Raw genomic sequence first — 16,225 nt, 5'->3', positions numbered from 1 at the left:
CTAGTAATTCAGGTCCACAGGTTCATATAAAACCCCTTTCTCTCTTAACATGTAACATGGTTCTGACTCTTTAGCAGGTTCAGGGCATTTTTTTTTTATTATTCCTCCTAAACATTCCTGCACATTCAGCATGATGTGTGGGCAGAAGGCAAGGGAGGGTTGAGGAAGGGCAGAGGGGAAGCAATGAGCCGTGGGACGTAYGGAGTGGATGCTCTCCTTCCTTAGTAATCTCAAAAAAGGGCCAACAGCCCAGAACCAAAATCCTTTCTTCATATTAATTTTCTTATTAGTTAATTTGTCATGGCAATTTTAGGAAAGCTGCTAAAGCAGAGGTCGTAATTACAGCTGAAACACTGGCTACATTTGAGTGCATCAATTATAAAATTAACTCAGTTTGTAATGTAACTGTAAAAGCAGGGGCATTAGGTGACCCACGCGCAGCCTGGCGCAAATAGGTAACACAGCAGAGCTGGTCGTAGATACATGACCGCCCCGGGCCTAACGCTGGCACGGCAGAATGGAATCAGACTTTTTAACGTCGAGGAATTATTTGCCCCCTTATCAGCTGCCTCTCTTCATTCAGCAACTATAAAAGGGCAAAAATGTACTTACAAAATATAGTCAATATTGTAGCCAGAGTGTTTAGAGCCTTTAAAATCATATTTATACCTTTTAAAAGGAAAGGTGTAATATCACACTGGTCTGACAGATGAGTTTGTAAGGACTTTCCACTTAAATCTGAAGCTCCAGTGAACATAGTTCACATTTTTTCCAGCGMCAGAGCTAAAAGCACGCTGATGTTTCAAACAGCATGAAGGAGCTCAGATATGATACAAAGGCATTTCAGCATGACCTCGGATTGCTTCTGACATTTCCAAACTGCTCTTTATTTTACGAACGACAGGGACTGACTTTCTTCATTTCATCTGAAGATGGCTCTTAAAACGTTTACACGCAGGCAGACGTTTTTAGCTCTTTGCCAACGCCTGGGGCGGGTAGTGGCCGGCTGTGATTCGAAAGCCTCCCCTGCCTGCAGAGCCAACTTGCACCGCTGCTCTCGGTCCCCTTCTGCGCGCCGGCTGGCCACCAGCCCGCTGGCTCTCTACCAGGGYTCAGCACTGATGGGCAGGTGAAGGAATAGGAAAAGGTCGTCTTCAACTCACATATACTTTTAAAGCAACTCTTTAGGGTCATGATTGTATATCCCTGCTCGGAGCATAATAGTCACTTCCGAGTCATGCAGCTTAGCAGACAAGGGCACAAMTAGGGGATTTCAGAGGTATCTAATGAGAACCACTGGGTACCTGGGACAGCTGAAAAGGTTGGAGYTGTTTGGGTTAGACATCAGAAGATGAAGATGGAACAAAGCGGAGACACATAAAGAACAGTACAAATAAGCTAAGCCAAGCAGTCACATCTATGCTTCCTCATTACAGGATAATTCAGTGCAGCAAATRAAAACTGATTAAGGAAGTATTTTTACGCTATAATTAGCCTGTAGATTTAATTGGTACTGGACAACATTGATGCCAGGTCTTGGAAATTGGTCAAATTGGGGAAAAAAAAAAAAAAGGTCTCCATGTAAAAAACAAGGATGGAAAACATTAGTGTCAATATGCAATTTATTTTTCTGATTTTTTGGCAGAAAGCTAAATGTCCATGCAATCCTTTGAAGTTCCAAGAAGTGTTAGGAGAGAGCGTACTGGCACATATACCAGCCTTTTCCAGCCCTGGGCTGTTCTATAAATAACAAAAACCTTTACAAGTCATGTTGCAAAGGATTTTGAAACCGTTATCAGGGCTATAAATCCTTGTGCTTCAGAGCATACAGCAACCTCTGAGTGACGCAGGTGAGAAGGAAACGTCTGTGGGCACGCGGGTTCAGACTGGTCTGCGGGAGATTTTAGGCACCTCTCCAAATTGCCTGACACTTAGACACTTAGGTCAGGACCAGAGCTGAGATTAGCCAGGTTTAATCTACGCGGGTCTCATCCATACTCAAACAGGTATATTCCTATTAGGCTGCTTGTGTGCGCTGGCATAGCGGCCTTTGCAGTTTGCATATAGGGTGCTGTGGTTCATAGAAGGTATAGACACAAAGCTGTATTTTGTTTGTATGTGTGGTTTGGCTGTGAGTTTATATTTCAGCGTGTGACCACATAAATCTGTGGAAGCATAGCTCTTTTAGTAATTCACGTGTGTGTGTGAGAGAGAGAGAAAGAGATTGTTAACATTTTACGATTTGTTCATGAATCTTACAATTTCCAGTGTTTTTCGTATTGCTCACAGTTCAAAACCCAACCTTTCAAGCGTCTAATTTCCTTGCTAGCTCTGAATGCTGGGAAAAAAAGAGATGTAATCTGCTCCTGCTTTGATGCTGCTACAGAGCTGCCTGTCCAGGGAGTAGCAACTATCTTCAAGCTGTTCCCTTTGAAGAACACGAACTCAGCCTTATGCAACCCTCTGGATTTTAAGAAGGCCCCGCAGCAGGGCTGCTTGCTAGGGGGGTTATACAAGAGCCTTCCCAGTGTGAGCCAACGAGCTCGGGAGGCTGGACTAGGGAGCTTTGGGGAACTGCTCATCCTGGGCAAAAAGCAGCGATACCTTTCTGCCAGGGCAAAGCCAATGAGGCAGCACAGCAGAACTAGGAAGCGCCTTTGTGGTTCAGGAGCAGAGTCAGGTTCCTTGACTTACATCAGTGTAACTCCCCTGACTGCAGTGAAGTTCCTCCTGATTCATACCAAGGAAAGAAGGAGGCTGGTCCTCAAAGCCACCCACGCGCCCGCGGTTGCTACTGAAGCCACAGGGAGCTACTGCCCAAGGAGGTCTGCAGGAGGCCCTTTACGTGTTGTCTCTGTCTTCCAAAAAGAGAGACAGAGAGCAAGGGCTTCAGGCCATCTGGCTTCCAAAGCTGCGCATGCATCAACGCAGAGCAGCAGATGCGTATCAATTTCTAAATGTGCTTTAGAGGATGAACTTTGATGCGGATGCTCGCCGTAAACGGAACAGTGCAGTAAAGGATCTACAACACAGTTTTAAAGATCCAGCTTCCTCCTTTGTCATTTCCATGCCTACGCTTTAAAACGATACATTTTCAAGAGGAGAAGCCAACTCCGGTATTTCAGAAGGAAACCTCCTACCAGCAGCCTCCTGATAAGTAATCTACAGACCTATAAGGGCTCACAGACTCCTATGATAAAKCTTGGCTGTAGAAGTTTTCGGAAAACCTTATTCCTTTTTTCTTTATTGTTTTATATAAAAACCATGTTTTCAGTGGATTTCGCAATGTTGAAAGAGGCCCACTGACAACAGGGAAAACAAAACGCATCCTTGTCAACYGAGTAGCTCCAGCACAGACAGCGAGTGGGGGAACTTCTACCCACTGCCAGAAAACTTTGGTCTTAACTCAAACAGCCCAAAAGCTTCAATCTTAACCAAGCAGTAAGGATGAGAAGGAAGATCATCCTCCAAACAAATTCATAAGTTTTCCAAGTGAATTTTCAAAACTGGGCTGCTTGAAAGGCAGCTATTCTCTTTGATCTTTAATTTTGATTTTGACGCTTTCTGTCCTGCAGGTCCCACAAACTACAGTTCCCACAGACATGTCCCAGGTTACTGTACCTTGACATAGGCAACGATTTTAAGGGAGATTGTTGCAAGATAGAGGGAGTTCATTGCAAAATCCATCAGATTCCACCAGTCATGCACGTACTCATTGAATCCTCCATCCCACATTTCCTTGATTTCTCCCCAAATAAATCCTGTAGAAAGAAAGAGAGTTAACTGGCATGAGGAGATATTATTTGCCATTAAAGCAAATATGATTAAAAATTATTTTAAAAATTTATAAATTAACAGCCTCATCCATCCTGTCTCCTACAAAGTAGAGGAATGGTGATTATGAGGCATTTTACAACAAATTCARTCTAAAGAGATAAGAAACATTAAGTGTGAAAAGAAAAAAAAAAAAAGAGTACCCCTCAATGTGCGGAGTCGGCAGTCACCCAGACTGCTGTCTACACCCAACAGCAGGATACCACAGTAGTCACTAAAACTGAACTGCAGCTTGCAACTCATTTTTAGGACTTGAAATTTCGATCTGAGGAGCAGACAGCGCTGAAATAAACTGCTGCAAACACGGGAATAGCCATCTGAGCTCCTCACTGGCCAGGCAGCAGGGCAGCGGTCAGGCAAACATACTGTCAAGGCCAAAAAGGTAATTTTATTACAGCTCCCTCCAAATCTTTGCATGCACGCAAAAACATAAAATAAATCAATGGAAAGGATCCTGTTGAAGAACTCGTATACTGTATTTATGGTGAGTTATCATTGCCGGTTACTATAGTTACAGCAATGCTGTGTGTGCCTGTTCTCTCTCTCCTTTTAGAGCAGAAGATATTTTACAAATAATAACCTTTAATCTGCTGAAACTGTTCTAATGTCTCCATTTAATAAACAGTYCCACAATATCCCTATTTATCCAAAACAAAAGAACTCAAAAAGAAAAGTAGACAACTGTGRAAGGCTATTTTGAAAGGGCATTTTCCTTTATAGACTATCCTCCTTTCATCTGCACACCAGTTTTACTGAAATGCCCACCATTTCCCTCAATTTAAACTGTGAAGTTAAGGATGAAGTGAAGAGACCACGTAAGCTCAGAAAAGTCCTTTAACCTTCTCAGATTGTTCTAAAGTTTCAACGAACAGAGGTATTTCAATGCCATAAATTAGTTCAGTAAGATAACGAGGCTTGGGTTATCRTTTATAAATTGTGGTGGAGCTATGAAAGGAGCAAAATGCCCTGGGTCACGATGAGAAGCAATTTGTGAACATGTCTACAGCTCCGTTTTCTTCCCTGTTTTTCCTCAGCGTTGCTGGTTTTGGCACCGTGAGCTGCTAGGGCTGTTGACCACAGGACCCAGCCTAGGCCAGAGGCAACACCGAAGGAGGAACCGGGGCCCAGCATCGTCAGGAGCTGGTGAGCACGGGGCAAGGCAGAAGTGACCCACGGGAAGCATTGAGGAGCCATCTCTAGCAGCAGAGCTAGAAAGGCGTGGAAACCACCACCCTCAGMAAGGCCTCCCAGTAACACCCGGCTCACAGTGATACTACATTTTAACTGCAGAGCAAGGGAGATGCGAACCAAATTAGAGGAGCGCTTGTGCCTCCAGCGAGGTTTTCAGCTGCTGTTGTGTCCGAGCTGAGTTTGAAAGCGCAAATACATCTCGCTCATCAAAAACACGTCAAGGCGTGCTGCCCCGCTCTTCTCCCTCAGTGGGTCCATCCACCTTCGCCCATCCCGTCTCACTGCCTCATCTGTACGCCCTACCTTCAGGGAACACCGACCCCTCCTTTGCCTCACAGTTGTGGTTGCCCTGGAATTAAGAGCCTCCCACTTGGCATCTTGATATTAAACACTCCCTCCTGCTTCTGCTCCTATTAGAGAGCTCGACGCCGATTTGGGCAGTGTTCACCAGCACAGAGGCCRAAGGCAGAGCGAGATTTCTCCTCCTTTTCCTGTTGTCCCGTGGGCTGTTCAGGAGGTGCCTGGTACCTGCACGCTGGCCCCAGGGCAAGGAGAAGGCAGAGTGCCCCGGCTTTGCCTCCTGCCACGTGCCAGCCGGCAGAGCTCGGCCAGCATTAGACGTGACCCCGTTTGTTACCAGCACAGCCCCGAAGCGAAGTCCCACACCCGTGCTTCACACAGAGCGTGGGGGAAGCCGAGAGAGCTGTGACTGCTGCGCTTTACTCAGGTCACGTCTAAAGGCACGTCAGATGGCACCACGCGCATCAGAACAGCCCCGGGCCAGCAGGAGCTGCTGTTGCAGAAGGAGCCCAGCTGTTCTATGAAGTTGGCTGCCAAGTCTCTTTACGGGCTGATGCTGCTGAGAGTAGCAGCGAGCCCCCACACGGTTACTGTGGGTGCGAGTCAGGCAACCGCGGCCCAGGCATTTCGGTGTTTGGGACTTACCCAGAACCCAGGGCAGGATCATCCACTCCACAATGGTGGGAGGAGGTCCCTGCATGTGAAGGTCRGTCCTGACGATGTGCTGTGATGCCAGCAGGAGCATGAAGAGGAAGGTTAGGTAAGAGCCGGTGTGGCAGATAAACTTTATAAATGGCTTTTTAATGAACAGTCCCAGCCTGCTCTTGGGTGCAATCAGGTATGCCACGGATAGCACAGGAAATAGCAGTCCGATGGTGACACAGGTCARGAGTTTTACTACCCAGTGTTTCCGCCTCCATCCTGGAAAGCCATCATACCAAAGAGTTGCTAGTAGCTGCTGGCAGTTTGGCTGAGCAACAAACTGAGGAGGAAGAAAAGAGAAAGATTAGCTCGAAAGGGCTTTTCGCRGCCTTGGCCGAGAGTGACGCTAGTGGCCCGGAGTCGCATGGCTGGCGTCCCCGCTTGCCACCCGCTGGACGTGTCAGCTGTGTGCTCAGGGCGGGAYGGCAAGCCTGTCGACTAGTTCTTTCTTTTTACAGGTGAAAATCCTGTTTCAGAGAAACAGGAGCTAACATGCACCTGATGCAAACTACAGCTGCAGGTGCAAGGCAGAGCGCGCGTGTCCGCAGATCTTGCGGGGTTCTCGGCTCCAAGCCACCTTTCCTTACCTTTCCTGCAATCAGCCTTCCACGTGCCAACGAGAACCAAGCACATGCAAAAACGCTACACGGGACAAAATCTGAGCAGAGAGAAGCACGTGAATAGCGTAAGAGGCCCTTCGTATTTAACCCGTAGCCCGACTAGACCCACCGTTGCTCTGCGTGGCGAGGGTGCACCATCTCCTGTGCACCAGCAGCAGACGGCATTTTTGGCAGGTCACAACCTGCAGCATTACTCTGATAAATATGATAAATAGGATTTAAGATTTCGTCCACGAGGTCTTTCCTGTTCAAAGCACGCTCTGTAGAACAGTCACTCTCCGCACACGAAGCCTGGTGCAAGAATGATGCTACTAAAATCCCTACGAGCCTYGTCCACTCCTAAGCTATTCTTCTCCAGAAGATTTGTTTTCAGAACGTTTCAAGTTTTGACCCTTTCAACCCAACCGCTCTCAGCGTTTTTCAGCTGTGACTAGAAGACCAGGCAGGAGGGAAACTCAGAATTAAAGCTCAGAGCGTGTGCCAGCGCGTATGCGTGTGTGTCGGAGGCACGGAGAGAGAACATCTCCAGCAGCGCGTGGGGCGGCGCACATGATTTTGGGCGAGAAGACCAGCATATGGGTGTGTGGGCTGGGCTGGGCATGAGGCAGCACACAGTAATGTGAAGTTCAGCCAGGTGACATCTGTCGGGAAGCAGGACGGCACATTTGTAAACAGGGCTCGCAAATCAGAGATTTAGCAGAGGCAAAAGAGAAACCTTTCATCACTGGACCAAAAATGACACTTGAAAGTTTACTTTCACTCCACAAAAAGCCAGCATCGTGATGGTGGTTTATTGCATTTCAGTGACTCCATACCAGAAATGCTCAAGCTGCAACTACTTTAGACGTTTTTAATACCTAACAGCCCTTGGATTTTCAAGTTTAAGCCAGGATATTTCTGACTTTTGCCAGAAGACTTTACGTTCTTGATTACATCTGGAAAGCCCCGTAGTCTTCAGCACTTTTCAGAAGAAACATGCTTTTTACAGACCCTATTCCCACTGCCAATTAGCAAAGCCTGCAAGATCAAGACATAATTGCTGTTCTTTTTGTATTTAATTTCTAACCGATCTTAATGAAGTTATCCTTCTGACCTGCTGAATTCAGATTTTTCACTGGGCTCTACAAATTTAAGAAAAAAAAAACTCAACAGTTGTTCTCAGGGTGCATATTATACCYATATTGCTGAAGCTAAACCAGAAAAACTGTCCTAACACAGATACAGTTATCAACAAAAATAATCCTGTAACAATATAACCACATTTATGGCAGGATATGGCTATATCAGAAAGAACCSTGCTCCTAACTGACACGATAGTACCAGGAGCATTCTTCATAGGGAACAGACCTCAAAGAGATACTGTAAAGCAGACTCAAAGTGGTGAGTAACCTGAAGATGACTGTACTGTTTATTATGCTTGGGCTTGTCTATATTTAAAAGGGTTTGCTGGGAGCAATGTACTGCTAACGCCCTCCTCTTCCCCCTCTGGGAAGCCAGATTTTATCAGGCAAAGCATTCTGCCACCGCTATAATTTCAGCTAGCTCCTTGGAAGGAGCAGGCCATGGTGGCAGAGATTGGCTTCTGAACACAAGAGCACCCAAGTTTTGTCATCCCAGATTGGTATAATTTTTCTACCCCAGCAGAAGCTCTGAAGTCAACACTATTATATTTAGTGTAGACATGGCCTGGGCTAGTAATGAATCAGCCCTCACAGGTACATTTATGAGACGGGTGCAAGGCTCTTCTCATCATGCCTCACATATTTGTACCTAGAACTTACTTTCTAGGTCTTAGTCACCAGGAGATCAGACTTGATGTGACAGAGATAATTTCTTAATAAAGGCTTTTGCACACAGCCATTTCTTTTAAATATTTATCCATTGCCAAGACTGCCCAGTATTATTTTGCATGCGCAAGGACTTTTTGCGCACAGTTGTCAGAGWGCTCTCTACAAGCAGAGCACTATCACAGCTATATTCAAAATGACCAAGGTCATGTGGAAGGGAAAAATGCTTTGCTCAGTATCAGACACTCAAAGGCAACAGCCGAACTTGTCGATGTGGTCTCCTGCACGTTTTAGCCCTACTCTGTGAGGCAGTGGTGGCATCTCAAGCCCCCATTCTGATGACAAGTGGCACTTGGAGACACTTCTCCAGAGCCCCTGCAGTACCTGAAGACATAACCTGGGAAGAACTCCTGSAACAGCRTTCAGAGAGGGAAAAAAAATCAAAYAATAAAGACGATCTCTTCCTCTTTTTCTGCAGCTTTTATATCTTTGCCTGATTCTTTCTGAAAATGTGGGGTTTTTTTGTGAACAATGTTGCAGAAAGCAAATTAACACATGATGGAAGTCAGACAAGGTCTGACAAAGTCATTCATTTCTGTATGTATTTTTAGATTTTATGAATRTATTTTACATGCTGTAACAGGGTACCTGGATCAAAATTAGATCATTTTTGGACTGAGTAGGTTGCATAGATGGACTGATCAAAATGAGCATTGAAAATAAAATTTCCAAGAGAAGTAGCAGGCATTTATGAAGCTGGACGTGTATGTGCTATTACTACAATAAACTTGACTGCTGCTTCTAGCATACAAGTGGTAGACTGCTCCAGAGGATACCAGAAAAGAAAATCAGAAGTATATTTGATTTCAAATCGACCTACACATGCTTGCCACAGCAACTGGGCAATAGTTCACATGACGACTATCTACAGAAAACAGCAAAGGCTTGTGGCCCGCAACTACCAGAAAAATATTGCTGTAAAATGCCAAATCTGGGGACGGTGATGAAAGAAACAATTCTATAGAAGCTGGGAAAAAAAAAAAGCATTGATTCGTATTTGGTTCATTGGTTTTTAATCTATGAGTTTAGAAAAGTCAACAAGTTATGTTTAAAAGCTAGCAGATATGGAGTACATTCCTTTTTTTCATTTAAGATCTCAAACAGCAGCTGCGACCGCATGTGTTCTGCAGTAATTTACATGGTAATAGATACTGCTGTTTCTCTGAGATCAGGTACAACTTCTTTTTTGAGGGGGGAAATTATAAACATATTTTCTCTTTATCACATATGATAGAAAGCTTTAAGGAGAGAATAAATCTGTTTTCCCCTTGACTCAAAGTCAGAGTCACTTGAGAAATCAAGTGACTATATGTTCCTTTGGTTGCTGTGCAACTTGCAGGCATCTTAAAAGTGCCTCCTCTCTGCTTAATAGCTCATTTCTAAAATCCGCTTTCCCTGTTGCATCTGATGTTCGTTCTTCAAATGGAGAGAAATTCGCACATCATGAAAGAGCAGCTTTCATGATCAGCTTGGCAAAGAGGCATGGAAACCGACTGAAAAGCTGCTAGATTTTCCAATCAAGCCTATTCCAACCTCATTAAAAATGGTCTGAAAGCAATTTAAGCACACGGAGGGGAAAAAAAAATCGTTAATGCCACAAACCGTCAAACAGTCTCTTCATTTAAGCTAAGTCAAAGCACTTACCAGTGTAGGGTTTACTAACCCAAATTAGTGTCACTTATTAATCATAGATTCAAAATCAGTAAATACTATCTTAAGCTGAGATCTCAAGTCGTGCCAGGATCACGACTGGCTGAAGTGCAGAATTCCCTGTCCACAAAAACACCGACGCTCCAAATTTGAATGAAAAACCACTCCGTGCACTGCTCAGAGAAACAACTGGTTTCAGTATCATCTCTGTGATAACTCGGAATCACGTTTGGCCATATGGAAATCAGCTGTTTCCCTGATTACTGCTGTGAATGCCAAGCTCATCTTTGTTTCTAGGCACTGTTACCAATTTTCATTGACTTAACCATTGAGCACTCAACCCGTTGAAGAGAGTYGAGGGTTCATACTGTTAAATAAACACATATACAATATAAAAACATGAAAAAAACTCAGCTTTAGCCCTTTTAGTCTGTAATAATAACATGGAATTTTTGTTCCTTCATCTGTACATTCAAACCGCTTTACAAAGTTAAGGAAATAGTCTTATTTCTGCTTTGCAAATATAAAAAACTGAGATCTGGAAAGGCAAGTTGACTTCTCCAGTACTACTTACACCAAGGCAATACCACAAACCTGCCTTTCCTGAGTATAAGTTCAATTTTCTTGTAACTGGAATCCCAAAGACATTTTTAATTTTTTTCTCATGCTTTTTCATTTGCTCTAGTTAGAAATAGTGCATGTGAATATCACACTCTTTCTTCATTTCACATGAACATACTGTATGTGACAGGATTTGTTATCAGCTGAAGTTTCTACATGGTGAGAATGAGAGGTCTTGATAATTTAAAAAACTGTATGTTGCTCTGGTTTTGTAGACAGTTCAGAATCAATGGCAGATGTACTGTACCAGACACTCTCTGTCTATTTGTTTGAAAAGATGAACAGATGACTTGCAAACTGTGTATTTCTCCAATATATAACAGACAGCGTATCAAACATGATTTTCAAGGATTCCTGTGTTACAAGAGTCTCCAGTCTCCATTACAGCTGGCAACATGAGACGTCATCCCACAGACATGATGGAGAATGTTCTGACAGCTGCGCTAATGAAATGTTTCTAAAACATAGCATTACGCTCAATTCAGCTAATACATGAGACAAAGATTCAATGCCATGAAGCCCATGGTAGTGCTGGCCTAGCGTTTTCTAGGATTGYCCCACCTGTTGAAAAAGCTATGGATGTTTTTCCAGGGGAGGAAACCCAAAGGGCCAGCTCATCTCCATTAGTCTCTTGAGCAGAATCCGTCCCTTGCTGAAGATGCAGCTCATTTAATTTAAGATGCATCTCAGCGTACTTCCCYGTGAGGACACCACCACTATGTCACTGGTGGGCAAGCTGCTTGGTCTCCTGGCTTCTGAAAATGGGGATAAGTATCTTTATCTTTCCAGCAAGTGAGATCAGCAACTACAGTCATGGCTGGGAAGCATTTTGAGGGTAGAAACTATGGCTGTACAAACTCTTTCATGTCCTTTCTTTCTCCTTTTTCCTTGCCAGGGTCTTTTGAATAACTGTTGGCTTGCAGCTTGACTGGGCTGTGAGGGAACTTCACTCTCAGGGTTCATCATACTCCCTCTCACCTSTTCCTCTACTAAGAGAAAGCTTTTAAGAGGAAGCAGCAGCTGCTGGATGGAATGTCTTTTTTCTTAATATCTAATCTTTATTGATATTTTAATATCACCTAAATTATACTTCCCAGCATTCGAATGCTTTCTGCATGCTATGTCATTAGTATAAATATCAAACACAAAAATTAAATTCCACCCCCCTCCCCTTATCTGTGGGGAAATCCCTTATCTCTCACAGTCATAAGTAATTTAGGATCAGACACAGATGGGCTGAGATGTGAATGCCTCCGGGAGCAACTGAAATAGCTCCCTGATAGACATCACAGGGGCTGAGCACAGTATCKCTGCGCCGTTACTCTGATTAGCGCCATGGCTGCAAACAGCCTCTGCTGCGCGGCGTTTCTTGGAGTCCTCTGCCGATCTCTTGCTGTGGTTAGTGATAGTAAACGCTCTTCAGAGATGAATAAGCACTAATTTRTAACTGCGGTGCCCCGTGCTAATAGGCAGGACTGAATTCTTGTACCGCTCAGCTGCATCAGATCCCAAGGAGCTTACCGCTGAGAGCCAAATCTGCCACGGGATCCAAAAAATGAACTTTGCTTTCCTTCCTTTCCCTCGCTTTGGTAGGTCAGGCCTCGCCGACAGCAGCTAACCTAACCAGGGCATCTGAATAGCAGCAGGGCCACGATGTTTGGGGGTATCATTACACACCGCTGCCTTTTACAACTCRAGTTTTTGCTTTGAAAAGGCAGATCCGCACACAAACCGGGCTAGATCTCGCTGTCTGTGTGGCAGGCAAGTAACCGTGCCGTGCCTGACGCAGTGGCACACGTACATTTTAGTCAACGCCGTAGAGAACAGAGCTTTCTTGTGAATCCAGCCCCATCATCAAAAAACGTGGGATAAATGTCGCTGCCCTTCTCCGTTCAATAAAAACTCCTGCCACGAGAATGTGACCATCACGCCCTGCCGGGGAATGCCGTGGGACCTCTCCCTGGCAGTCACCAGGTTCAACGGAGAAGTCCCTGAAGAGATGTCTCCTCCCCGTGCCGGTGGCCACGCAGGCAGGCAGCGGCAGGTCTCGCCCTCGCCTCGTCCCAGCGCCCCGGCAGGGATGGTGGCCTGTCCGGACACAGGCGTACAAACCCCACGCTCCCTATCGCCGGCTCTGCGTACGGCCGTTCCTGTCTGAATTTTCGGAATCATCTGGCCAGAATTTCTTTCTCCCCGTGAAGATAGATGAGACTCGCACACTGCTACCACAGGCTTGGGTTTATCGATCACTGCCATGTCGTTACATCTAAACCCACAAATCCTAACCCACCGCCCAACACGGCGCAACACGGGGCACACTGTCGACATCCCACGGATCCCAGTGAAGGCAGTCCGCCTTACTCCAGCGGGGCACTCACGATCAGGAACTGGCATGCCAAGACCTGAACTTTTCAAACCCATTTTTTTCCTGTACTCCCAAATCGCGCGGATGTGCCCGCTCAGAGCCAAGTAGCACAACACGCCTTCAGCACAACAGACAAACCGTCGGCCTCCCTTTGGTAGCCATGGACGAGAGCTCTTGACGAAGAAAGGAAATGCTACTGCTGAGTAAGTTTGATTGCTCTTAAAGGAAATTCCACTGGGAAATACTCAAAGAGCTACATTTCTGAACTAGCCCAAGACAGAGAGAAACTTCCTGCAGCCTAATTCGATGTCTGCTACAGAGAGCCAGTTAGCCATATGCCAACAGATCTCCCTGTGCACACGAAATATCGGTCTCCTCAAGTTTGCAGTGCTGCTGACAGTGAGATGAATAAGAAAATCCTTTTCTGTAGCACCTTTCTTTTTTAAGTTCAACCTTGTTAGTGCCTGCAAAGTTATTTACATTCTGCTGCTCGAGTGCAGACTGAGGAGGGTAAACACCTAATGATTGTTCATCCTGTTAATTAAATACTTTCTGCAACAGGAAGAAAAAGGAAGAAATGAAACAAAGAAGTTGGAGGGCTGGGCGTATAACCTGGGGAAAAGAGATTCCAACCTAGCATTTTTCCTCAGGCATTTCCAAGAAACAATCTTATTATTTTTTAAGGAAAATACAGGATGCATACCCTATCAGAAACACAGCTGCTTCTCACATGTATGTTACAATCAACAGCAAAGCACTGATGCAAAGCCAAATGGCAGTTGTTCCTGCCATTAAGAAGATCATGAGCAGAGATGGAATAGTTCTTCAGGAACACCAAGCATTACCCAAGCTGCTCAATCCCTGTGATGATGAATAAAACAAACTCCGGATCCTTCATAGACAAACATATGGACTCAAATTATATAGAACTTTGTCTAATCTGCTCTTGAAATATTTTAGGTTGTGATGACACATGAATCTTAACTAAAGGTCTCCTATGCTTAGCACATTGCTTGATGGTAGCACACATGAACTCAGTTTAAGCAGCAAGGACTGGATAGTCACCAGTGATGTGAACATTGAGGAGACTGAATAACCTCTAAAATCCTGGTATAGTTCCACTAAAATTCATAGCTTTCATGAATTTATGTCAGATTGGTTATTAAGTATTCAGAGAAGTCCTACATATTTCCGGACAAAACTAGAAGCTTGCAAATCCTGGGTGTCCACCCACAGGAGAAGCAATTAACAAAGTATTCAAGCTGATAATTAAATCCATCTCTACTCAGAAAGTGTTTAAACATGTTTTTAGCTATAGGTATGTATTTCTAGCCCACGGACGCCAGCGGGATTTAAGCGCAGGCATCGATTCTGTGTCGGATAAAGGCAAGCTGCTGCCCTGGGCTTCCGTGGGCCAACCCCAGCGAGCAGACACCCGGGTCCTGCGCCGGACCCGGATCCCCCAGCGGACGAAGGCAACAACTATTAGCATTTATTTTAGCAGACAGCAGACTACAGCTSATAAACAATTCCTGCAGGAATTATTTCGGCAAACGTGCCAGGACGATTCTATTATGAAGATGAAGCAGGCACAGCTTCATTTTCCAAAGGCAGCTCGACGCAGCGCAAGCGAGGGCTGAATACGAGCGCTACAGCTGCGAGAGGCGGCCAGGTAATTCTGATTTCCAAAAGCTGAACACGAGGCACCAGACACGTTCTGCAGAAGCGCTGAGCAAAACATACAGGCTAAAAGCTGTTTAGAGACCAATCTCGTAGACCCTTCTACATCCTCCCKCAGCCAGCCCTTCAAGTGTTACAGGCCTTGCCAATGAGTCCTGGCAGCTCTCACGGGCATTAGCTCAGGCGCAGAAGATATTGACTTTTAAGTAGAAGGCTGGGTTTAGCCTCCCCAGTGAATTTCTAACATTTACCTTAAATAAGTGATAACTAAGGCAAACAAAAGAATTTTAAAAGTCACTCACAAATAGTTTAAATACATGTCTACTTTGCCCTATTAGTGTTAATGAAAAGTTCAAAAATATTTTTCATTTGCTTCCTTTTTAACTTCAGAAACGTGCACGCCGAGACTCTTCCGGTTTGGGCTCGTGTTTCTGTCCTGCCTTCTCCCGAAGGGGCAGACGCTCTCCATTACCCAGGGAAGCACAGACCACCGCGCTACGAAGTCCTCGCGCATCCCCGGGATCCTCTGAAGGAGCGGCGTGATCTCACTCTGGTACGGTGAGGGGAACCTACTCTTTGCTGAGGGACGTTTACTCAGCCCGGCAGGGAGTGTAGAGAGAGGAGAAGACAGGAGCTGCCGTCACCRCTTTTAATGCCGCCGTGCCCAGGACCTCCGTTCGGGAGGATTACAATTAAACAGCCTGTTCATCGCACTTCTCTCGGCGGGGAGAAAGCCGAGGTGTCCGTGTCCGCAGTCACGACAGGTCCAAAGGCCTTATCGGGATGATGACAGATCTGACACATATTTAGCAGGCGGAAGTGGAATCTCAGTTCTGTGGTCCATGGAGTCTCGTAACGCACTCCCTTAAGGGACAGAAGAAGAACGGAAATCCACGGGAAGCAAACACGTAGTAATTACGCTTTCTATATCCAAAAGAGGAATCCAGAGAAATATTTTTTCCAGAGAGTTTATTATTTTGGGGTATTGCTCAAAACAAAGTATGGAGTAACATGATATACTCTTCAATAGGGATATAAAGTTGGCTCTGAAAGGCAGTCTAGACCTTCAGACAAGATAAAGCTGAACGCTTTGCTTCTAAGATATACAAGTATCCCTTCTCCTTTCCAGTTTCTGCMGTCTACAGAAAGCTAATCAATCATGTCCTGTACTTAACTTTGTCTTCCAAAGCCTTTTCTGTTGCTAGCAAGAAGACTGATGGCATACATGAAGCTCAGGGAATTGACAAACCCACTAAATCATTCCTGACTGTTCTTCAAACAGTGGCAGTCCCTTTAGCTTTCAACATACTTCCTCATCGTCCAAGAGATCATTTGGCTCAGAAGCACAAGGCACCAAAAACGGCTTGAAGAATAATGATCCATGCATTTACTGCCTAATACGCATTACAGTAATT

General features: G+C 45.1%; 1 protein-coding gene across 1 annotated transcript in view; it reads right to left on the bottom strand.

The window, feature by feature from the left end:
• The window catches only part of TRPC5 (transient receptor potential cation channel subfamily C member 5), a 54,245-nt gene that overhangs the window by 17,859 nt on the left and 20,161 nt on the right, over positions 1-16,225 (bottom strand). The window contains exons 3-5 of the mRNA XM_085319711.1: positions 5,971-6,307; positions 3,622-3,761; positions 2,846-2,858 (exon numbers count right to left, since the gene is read on the bottom strand). Of these exons, the coding sequence (XP_085175837.1) occupies positions 2,846-2,858; positions 3,622-3,761; positions 5,971-6,307 (490 nt within the window). The remainder of the gene's footprint in view (positions 1-2,845; positions 2,859-3,621; positions 3,762-5,970; positions 6,308-16,225) is intronic.

The sequence above is a fragment of the Rhea americana genome, unplaced genomic scaffold (assembly GCF_003343005.1).
Source record: "Rhea americana isolate MKP2758 unplaced genomic scaffold, rheAme1 scaffold_6, whole genome shotgun sequence".
NCBI classification, from domain to species: Eukaryota; Metazoa; Chordata; class Aves; order Rheiformes; family Rheidae; genus Rhea; species Rhea americana.
Note: the sequence above shows the minus strand (reverse complement) of the source record. Positions and strands in the feature narration are given on the sequence as shown.